Raw genomic sequence first — 10,223 nt, forward strand, 5'->3', positions numbered from 1 at the left:
AATACAAAAGCTGTCCCAGACAAAGCCTTTTTATTCGGTATAAATTTCTTATTGCTTTTGAAAAGCAACTTGCTATTGCAAAAACTTCAAGTTCAAAAATTTTTTTACTAAAAAAATAATTTAAAAAATAATAAAAAAAAAATCTCAAATAAAAACTTAGAACTTCATTTGAACAACTTTCTCGTTATTTTCTAAAATAAATTTTAAATTCAAAATTTTATTTAAAGAACAAAATAATAATGATAAAAAACTATCCCAAACAAAGCTATAGGGGTGTACAGATTCAGCTAAGAAACCATGTAAATGGAAACCAGAGATAGGAAACGATATTCTCAGCGGGCATTCAAGGAGACACTGAAGCGTTTCTAACGCAACAAATTCTCTGTAGCAACAAATATTTACCGATTCAGTATCATCATTATTAGCGCTGCCACATATTAGCTGGAAATATAATCAGCTTTCAAAAGTCGGCAATATCAAACATCCAAACCAGCTTCTGATAAATTTCATACCCCCTTGTTTTCCATCTACTTCACCATAGTTAAGCACAAGTACCAGAAGCTTCAAAGTTCATGAAGGCACCAGTTCACAACGTCAATGGAAACCAAATAACAAAAGCATAACTACACAGTGTAATTATATAATATGCATCTTCATGTGGTCTACACCCTTCATTACAAGGCCATGATCCAGTTTGTCCTCATGAGGTAATACCAGCCATGACTTCTTAAGTTATCCAAGTCATATAAAACACGAGTAAACTACAGAAATCCTGAATTTGTCTAACAACCAATCCACGCATGGAACTGCCTTCAAATCACTTACAGACTCATAAGCAGCAATTGATCACAGGGGAATTTGAGTGGTGCAGTGAGCTTCAAGTATATTGATTATGCCTTTACTTTTTTGCCTGCAGGTTTTGGGGTCTCTTCCTTACCGGTCTCTTCCTTTTCGCCTTCCTCTTCGCTTTCGTCGGCTTCATCGGCCATCTTGGTCAACTCTTCTTGTATCATTTGCTTTATTGCTCCTTTTTTTGGTGTCAAATCCATCTTATAATGGACGGCTGAAAGAGATGGCTTTCATTAGAGTAAGACAGACAATATTACATAAAGAAGGGATTATCATTTGGGAGAAGGCATACCAAGCTTTTTCAGAATATCCGTAAAAGTAGCCTGGAATGAAAAAAAAGTAGTAAGATGATAAGTTATTTGAGTTATGCAAACTAAGATTTCGTTTAGGGCGGCTTTTTCATTGTTTCATAAAGCATATTTATAGTACAAAAATTTTAATTTTTGTACATGAAAGCTGCTTTAAGAAGCAGTTAGAAAGTCGTCCCAAACGAAAGCTTCATTTGGGATGACTTTCTTTCTGCTTCTTAAATATTACAAAAAATATAATATTTGTACTAGAAAGTCACTTTAATAAGCAGTAAGACATCCCAAACAAAGCCTAAAACCAGTGAAGTTCTACAAAAATCAGTACAGCTCAACAAGCCAAAGCAGCCTGGAGCTACCTTATCTGTGCAACAATACTTAAACCAAGTAGCTAACTACTAGCTCGAACTCTGTTAGAGTGTCCAGTCTTTATTTAATAGGCCTACTAAGCATACAAGACATACCGTATTGAAATCAACTTCCTTCAGAATTTCACATATGGTCTTCCTCAGATCAGTCCTGCTTGGACCAGATTTTCGTTCCTCTCCGGTAGCTTTTCCCTTGCCTGGTTTTTTACCTTGAAATATAATAACCAGAACTAAAATTAAATATGAAAATAATATTTTACCTCAATGAAAAGCAATTTAAAATCAACTTTATAACCAAGTAAACTCGAGAATATTTTTCTAGCAAAACAATACTTTTCTGACATTCAACAATCAAAGGCATGCAGAAGTTTAAGACAAAGGCTTCATTTGGGACGGCTTTCTTACTGCTTCTTAAAACAACTTTCTAGTACAAAAATAATAATTTTTATTCCAAAAAACTGCTTTAAGAAGCAGTGAGAAAGCCGACCCAAACAAATCCAAACTTACAAGTCAGCTAAAAGATGTATAAGAATCTCACCTGTAAGTGAAACCAATAACAATTATAATTTTTTTATGATTAAAATGAAGATACATACCAGAAGAATTATCCTTCACACTTGACTTCTGGTTCGACTTCTTTGTTGAATCAGCATCTTTTTTCTTCCGAGTGAAGACCTTTTCACCAGTATCATCCTTCTCAACCTTTGCTTGTTTGTAGGTTGAAGGTGCCTTCACAGGGCTTTTTACCACTGTTTGCGAAGTAGCCTTCTTAGAGTTGCTCCCCGTTCTTTTCCTCTTCTTTGAAATAGAAGAGCTTTGTCGTTTTGGGGATTGCTTGATGTCTTGATTTCCTTTTCCCAATTCATCAACATCCTCATTTTCTCCTTCATCATCACTTGCTTCTGGTGATTCACTACCTTTCTTTTTCTTCCTGGTGAAAACCTTCTCAGCAGTATCATTCTTTTTAGCCTTTGATTGTTTGTGCGATGATGGTGTCTTCACAGGGCTTTTTACCTGTGTTTCTGAAGAAACCTTCTTAGAGTTGCTCCCTCTTCTCCTCTTCTCTGCAACAGCAGAGTCTTGTTTTTTGGGGGATAGTTCCATATCTTCCTTTCCTTTTCCAGATTCATCGACATTCTCCTTTTCGCCTTCATCATCACTTGCTTCTGATGATTCATTTTCTTTTGCATCACTTTCAGAATGCGCTTGTACATCATCCTCGTCAGGAACACCATTTTCTGTGTCGTCTTCTTCTTCCTCATCTTCTGTTTCCTGTGGATTCTTTCCGCTTGACTTCGGAGTGCCCTCCGGCTTGCCACTTTTCTACAGTATTTTGCATTGGGTTCAAGCAAAGATTAAGAACATAGAATATAGCTAAAACAATATACTCAAGTCCATAACCCAAGTAGAACTATTACAACCAGGTTATAAAGACAAAGATAGGCAAAAGAACGATTCAAAAGAACATAAAAGGAGGAAAATAGCACAAGTAATGTAAATCATAGCTTATGTTGCATACCTTCCTAGACCTCTTCGCAGGCGTGCCTCCTGAGCTCCTTGATGCACTGCCTTCAGCAAATCGTTTGCGCTTTCTAGATTTTTCTGACTACAACAGAGCACAAAAGGAAAACATTGCACTCTTCAGCTATAGAAAAAGATGTTCGTCTTTCGTTGCCTAAATAAGAAAAATCTCACAATCTACCATGAAGATTCAAAATTTAAGTAGATGCACATTGGAGATCACAAAAAGGAGGCAAACCTGCTCCCTCTCAGCAAGTTTAATATCAGTAGTTGCATGAGGAGCTTCTAAAAAATCCACAAGCTTCACTATAATTTCTTCCTGCAACCAAGTTGAATGAAAGTAATCTTTTTAAAGAATAATTGTGAGCAGCCTCAAGTTATAGATCCGAATATTAATTAACCACAAACCTTTTTAGTGTTAGTTTTAGACACATTCAAATCAAGCAAGTCACATAGATCTAATAAATTGTCTTTAATGCACTTGTCAAGCTTTTCCTTTATCTTAGCTCTTTGTTTTTCCTGTGAAAAATTAAGAAAACAAACTTAAACAATATAAACACATTAAACTATTGATTGCACAAAACAAATCAAAGCAGATGAACAGAAAATTTAATGGCAAGACTCAAGCAAAGCCTATAAGAGTTGAAACACAACTCATAAAGCTCGAGAGAAACCTTACCTCGGTCTCATGCCAAGCAAACCCAGAAAACTGCAATATGTTGCTTTTAAAATCAACTACCTGAAAATGATTCATAGACAGAAAGAATATGGTAAAATATCAGTAGGAAGTAATTCAATAACAACTATATAACCCTTTAAACCAACTTACCCACCTTTAATAGCAACTGAAGAACAAACAATAGAAGAAAATATGTGAAAAAAAAAAAGATAAACTAAAAGAAATTGTAACAGCTTGGTTAACATGGAAATTCTAGTTGCTATGCAGAACAAACAAGAAAATGCAAGTCAAAATCTCACACAACCTTTCCTCTTCTTCCAAAAAGAGTCTGATGTAAGAATTTCAGATCAGCGGGCTTCCTTCTTGCTAACTTATATGCCACTGACATAGCAACACAAAACAAAAGTTCAGTAGCAAAAAAAGATTAGTAAAGAGGCTAATCACACAAAAAACATTAGTTTAGAAATAAACGACAAAAATCTACAAAGAATATGCTAACCTCCAAGGCTCCCACCATAATGTGTCAATGTTAGGACCTCCATCCAAAAAGTTCTAACACATTAAGGTTTCGTTTGGGACGGCTTTTTTACTGCTTCTTAAAACAGCTTTCTAGTACAAAAGTTGAAATTTTTGTAATTGAAAGCTATCCCAAACGAAGCCTAATTCATAGGAAGTCCCAGATATTAGGCAGTAGATAAAACAAGGGTGCCGAATTGCTTCTTAATTTAATCATTTTCCATATATAAGTAGTATAGAATTACTGCTACCATATGAAAAATTAGACTTGGATTATGTTCTGTTGTACCCTTTCTTTGAGATTTGGTAAATATATAATTAATATAACCCCAAAAAAAATCACATGTCCTTCATGCAACAAAATCTTTCACCTTGACTGGGAGGAACAACTGATTAGTGGCTACTTTACATTATGACCAACGACAGATAATAGCTTGAAGCTAGCTTGCTAGACTAATCAAGAGGTTGGGGGAAGATTAGAATATAATGGATAAATAAGGTACACAACAGGTAAAATCAAGCATACGGTATTATAAAAAAATGAAAAAGCTGCATGATAGACTTATTGCGCTAGATCCTGATTAAGGGTATTCTGAAAATAAAGGAATGCAGTTCCAAGAAAAGAGACTAAAATAAAGGTGAAGTGAATCAAAATCAAGACAGGCTATTCTAAACAAAAGCCTCAAAGATAGCGAAAATTAGAGTTATGTGTTTTGGAGTCCTTAGAATTTAGAGTGGTGCAACAAGTGGAAGAAAACAAACCCACAAGGTAAGTAGATAAAATTATGTAAAAAGATTAGAAAGGAAAGAGGTCAACCTAGGAATTGTGCAACTAGATCTGTGTAGAAAAAGTTTAACGCCTCATATATTCAATAGGAAATAGGAATTATATGAAGAATAAGAATTCATAAAACTTACCCTAAATAGTTTAATAAGGCCAACAATGATGATTTATTTATTGCATAAAGTAAATTTTAAGTGCTTAATTAAAAAAGAAAGGTACATGAAAGAATGATGGGATATAACAAGTAGAACTTCATGACATGATAATATTTCCACTATCCCTACAGCTCAATTACCAACAGTTCATCCTAATTTACAATAAAATAATCATGCAGTTCTAGCAAACACATCTAGCAATGCAATACTTTACATGTCCCTAAGTTAGAAAAACCTACTCCCAGATGTTAAATCTAAGAATATGCTTTGAGGGAGGATAGTGATAGCACAGTCCACACATAGTTGTATGTTTTTTTGCACTTTTCTTTAATGCAAATGCAAATCTTCAGAGATGTTAAATCAAACACAGTGTGTTAATGGATATGATTCAACAGTAATTAATTAATAATGCATTTATTTTATTGCATTTAAAACTTACATTGTTTAACTTGTAGGTCTACACGATCCTTGACCACCAAAGTAAAAGTAGTACAAAACAAACGCTACCGGAAGTAAATTACCAATAAATCCGGCACTTCGGATCACATCAATATTAACTTTTATAGATAATGATGATCTCACAGTTAAAGCGACAAAATGGACCAGACTCAAATCCATATAATGTATACAAGATTACATTCCTCGTGCAGATTTAATGAAGAAAACAAAATTGTCAAACTTGATATTCATCTATCAAATGGAACGCTGACAGACTATCCAACTTAGAAAATAAATAAATCGATGAGGTTTCTTGTGAAAGGTACATAAAATGACAAACACGTTCTACAAAACTCAATGGAACTAAACAAAAGTGTTGAGTTCTCAGAAGAACAAAATCTAATGAAAGTAAAGTGATACATGCATCAATCGACCACAAATTATTAAAAAAAAAAAAGCAAAATCAAGTCAAAAGTATAAAGCAAGAGTCAGCAGGGGGGTGGTGTTTACATACATGCCACACAATTCTTATATATTTACATATCTAACACCTGAAATTTTATATATTTATTCCTATAACAATCAAAACTTTAAATCACATAAAAATGCCACAAATATTAATTATTTTTAAAATAAAAAGGATCACGTAAAAATGCTATTAACATTTTAAAAATGAAAGACATCTTTTAATGCATAAATTTTAATGTATAGCCTAATAAGTAAATATCAAAATTTAAGTGTTAGATTTGTAAATACATAAGATTAGTGTGCTGTGTATGTAAATCCCAAAAAAAAAAAACCAAACATTCGCATGGAGGTGTTGGATCCACATAAGATTTTAAAGCATTTAAAAAGCCGATGTTTCCAGAATTTAGCCACACTGTCAATATAAATATAGATAAAAGATGTAGAGAAAAAACGAGCTACTAAAAAATATGAAAAATAATGGCATGACAGAACCGAATGAAAGTAACATCAAGTGACTAGTAAATTCAGCACAAAGCTGATTATGATCTGATTTTGGCCCTCATAGTAGACATTAACGTGGCAAACCAGACACATATTTTAGCCCTGAAAGACTTTATTTGGCCACAGTTTCAATTAAGAACAGTTGTATCTACATAAACCTAAGTTATAAATCAACTTTTCAAATAAAATAATCATCACAAACAAGAAGCCCATGAACGCAATTGACCTAAAAATAATCAACAGATATTGTGAAAACAACAAACAAAAACAAATGGTAATGCTAGCGTCCAACATGAATACACAATAATATTGCATACAATCATTAAAGGTTTGTTAACAATATCATAATAGACTCAGTAACATTTTATGCAGACAGAAAAACACATTTGAGATATAGAAATAGATCACAATGGTATATTTGATAAAATGATAAATAGCAAACTAGATAGGATCTTTCCTAACATGAAGAGATAGAAGCCTAATAAAGTAAATATATATATGTAGAGAGGCAAGGAATAGAGACCAAAGAATATGCGTGACAAACAAAATTGCATTCCAGGTAAATCAAAAGAAATTACATTACAGAAATTATTCAATAGGAAATTGTTGCAAGTGAGGCAAGTTACCATTGGGTATATCTTTCAAGGGAATTCCTCGACCCTGCAAATGAACATTGTTGGATGTTGAATATTCATAACACAACAGTCAATTGTATGTTTCTAACATGATTAAAAGGCTGGTGGAAAACATGCACCTTCTCTATGACGACAGCCTTATTGGGCTCTTTCTCAATAACTTCAACCAATCTCTCCACAGTTTTCCTCTCCCGCACAGGACGCTCCCTAGAAGAGCCCAATGGAGATGACACTGCATCAATAGTACTAATCAACTCCTTAGTTTTTTTTCCACTTTCTTTCTTTCCCTTTGCTTTATTTTTGTCCTTCACTTCACTTTTGTTAGCAGATCTTTGTCCCCTGCTCCTTTTCCTTTTGAAAGACTTTGCCAACTTCTTGTTACTGCTTTTTGTTTCTACATCACCATCATCATCTCCATCCTCGGCAGCATCCTCTTCCTCAGAAATGTGCACTTCCTTGACAACATCATCTTTGTCATCTTCCAAACCTCTATTAACAACCGTTTCCTCATTTTCATCAACTGCAACCTTATTTTTCCCAACTTTAGCCTCCACCTTCTCAATATCCTTGGGCTTCTTTTTGACTTTGACTCGCTCATGACCTACAGCTAGTTTTGATTTATTTTTAACATCATTTTCACCACCCAAATCTCTCTTCTGCTCATCATCATTAATCCCTTGTGCAACCTTCTCCTTTTTACTATATTTCAATTGTTCCACCCCGACGTCATCTTTGTGAACCTTACCTTCTGCAGCCTGCTTTTTCTCAGTGCCTTTGACATCACTAACATAATTCTTCTCAATATTATCTTTCACATTACCCAAAGCTTGCAGATTATTTTTACCTCCGGTGTCTTCCGTCACTTCAGCATTCATGCCTTCTTCCACAACAATTTCATCGTCATCATGCTTAGTTTCTTCAACAACCTTCTTCCCCTCTTCATTCTTACTTCCCACAAAACCCTTTTCTTCCTCCCCATCCAAAGTCTTCACAGCATCATTATTTATATCACCTTCCTTGGCTTCCTTTGCACCCTTTTCTCCCTTCGAATGTGTTGCCTCCCCAATATTTTTTCCCTCCATTGCATTTGCTTCAGCTACATCCTTCTTTTCCTCCCCATCCTTGGCTTGATTTTCATCATTATTTCCCTCGAGATACTTAGTCTCCCCAACACCTTTCTTTACATTTTCTTCCGTAGTTACCGCTGCATTCGTCTTTACCTCCCCATGCTTGTTGTCCTCTAAATCTTTTATGCCCCTCTCATCCTGCTTCTCTTCACCATCCTTAGTGTTCACTAGGTTAATCTTTTCATTGACATTGTCATTTATTTCTACACTCTTCTCATTTTCCGTATCCTTAACTTCCTCCACATCCTTGGTATCCACCCCATCCTTCAAATACTCAAGTCCTTTCTCTACGTTTACCACTCCTGTCACTTCTTCAGCACTCTTCTTCTCCTCTACATCCTCCTTGCTTGTCCCACTCCCATCTCCGTCCCCATCTTTGCTTTCAGTTGAAACCTTTGTAGAAGGAACATCAGGCGGATCAAAACCATTTTCCAGTGAAGCTTCTTTTGAATCAGATGGTGCCGTGGAATCAGCCATTCCAGTAAATACAGTTACTGAAAAAACCTTGATGAAGAAACCAAAAACAAAGGCAGCAATTTAAGAAGGCTTCTTCTAAGATCTATACCTGGAATGACAAAGACAAAAGTAAATACAACTACATGTCAACGCAAGGATTTTAAACAACAAGCCAATCATAAATCAAAGGAAAACTAGTCAACGCAAAGGCAATAGAAAAACCAATACTGAATATAGAAATTAAAAAGCATTGCACCCAACAGTGCACAGCGTTGGCTACTCCATCAGTCACTCCACAAGATTGAACTTTTAACAGGTTAAACGCTGGCTAATCAAACTATTAAATCGCAAACCCTAAAAGTTGATTAGAAAGCAACTCGAATTATAACAAGCATAAAGATGACATTTTTGTAACATTTGAAGAGTCAATTCTTCCACTACAACGAGAATAACAAGCAAAGAACCTCAAGACTCCACATTTAGCGCTCGAAAAAGAAGCTTGGAGTCGATCCAAGGCATAAAAGCAGATCCCTAGGACAGTCCTGACAACAAACAAAATACAGAAGACGCGGAGACAGAGATTGCACCGAACCAAACAATTCAACCAGGAGGAAATAGGGCAACTCCCTAGTACTTCCCAAACCCTAACTCCCACCTCCCACGAGCTCAAAAACCACGCGTAAAAACCAAAATTTGAACCAAAAACCCTAAAACTTTTCAACATATGCAACATCCGGCCAAAGGAAAAGCCAACTCACAAAAAGGAACACTGCAGTTGGCGCTCCAAGTGACGAGTCCCCGCGGAGAATTTGGCCTCGCGCTGCTTTCGTTCCTTCGCCCGCCCGCTCGCTGAAGACCAAGAGGAGTGGACTAAAAAAAGGATCTTTCCCTCCACACCCAAAAGTTTTGAGCCTTTTCTCTATTTTGCCCTCCTCTCGGCATTCAGTTTATATACAGGACCGGAAGGAGGATTCCATTTTGATTTACCCCTCGCTCCTTTGGGTGATACCGATTCGATTTTTGGCAGGTTTATTTATTTCTTACTCAAATCGGCATGAATTAAAGTAAGTGACTTCAAATTAACTCATTCACTATATTTTTTAATTTTGATATTGAATTGGTCTGAAATTTATATTATATATATAATTTATATTTTAATTTAAAAATTTTATACTAGAAGCTGCTTTAAGAAGTAGTTAAAAAGCCGTCATAAATGAAGCCTTAGACCCAACTCAAAATCATCTTGAAGATTAAGGTTTCATTTTGGACGACTTTTTTACTACTTCTCGAAACAATTTTTTAGTATAAAATTTAATTTTTTTACTATAAAACTGCTTTAAAAAATAGTAAAAAGACATTGCAAATGAAACCTAAATCAAATCAAAAACTTTTGCTCATGACTCGTTTTGTTTTGTTCAATT

The 10,223-nt window shown here is 35.1% G+C and overlaps 1 protein-coding gene across 2 annotated transcripts; it reads right to left on the reverse strand.

Moving 5' to 3' along the window:
* Positions 1-552: 552 nt before the first annotated feature.
* Positions 553-9,717, reverse strand: LOC110112574 (glutamic acid-rich protein). 2 transcript variants are annotated; one of them, XM_020844842.2, is made up of 12 exons: positions 9,561-9,717; positions 7,339-8,911; positions 7,211-7,244; positions 4,027-4,103; positions 3,723-3,782; positions 3,452-3,562; positions 3,282-3,362; positions 3,042-3,128; positions 2,119-2,845; positions 1,619-1,731; positions 1,142-1,172; positions 553-1,063 (listed from the first exon to the last, which is right to left on the reverse strand). In XM_020844842.2, exons 2-12 carry the CDS (start codon positions 8,821-8,823, stop codon positions 891-893), a joined length of 2,979 nt encoding a protein of 992 aa, XP_020700501.1. In that variant the 5' UTR covers positions 8,824-8,911; positions 9,561-9,717; the 3' UTR covers positions 553-890. The 2 variants fall into 2 exon arrangements, 1 of the variants encoding a protein (XP_020700501.1); XR_002305042.2 differs by having other exon boundaries at positions 1,035-1,063; positions 1,619-1,729; positions 2,116-2,845.
* Between the last annotated feature and the right edge of the window lie 506 nt (positions 9,718-10,223).

The sequence above is a fragment of the Dendrobium catenatum genome, unplaced genomic scaffold (assembly GCF_001605985.2).
Source record: "Dendrobium catenatum unplaced genomic scaffold, ASM160598v2 fragScaff_scaffold_459, whole genome shotgun sequence".
NCBI classification, from domain to species: domain Eukaryota; kingdom Viridiplantae; phylum Streptophyta; class Magnoliopsida; order Asparagales; family Orchidaceae; genus Dendrobium; species Dendrobium catenatum.

Coding starts and splice junctions, on each gene's coding strand:
- LOC110112574 (XM_020844842.2), bottom strand. CDS start 8,823: ATGGCTGATTCCACGGCACCATCTGATTCAAAAGAAGCTTCACTGGAA. Junction 7,245..7,338: donor AGGCTGTCGTCATAGAGAAG/GTGCATGTTTTC, acceptor GTTCATTTGCAG/GGTCGAGGAATTCCCTTGAA. Junction 3,363..3,451: donor CTAAAACTAACACTAAAAAG/GTTTGTGGTTAA, acceptor ACTTGGTTGCAG/GAAGAAATTATAGTGAAGCT.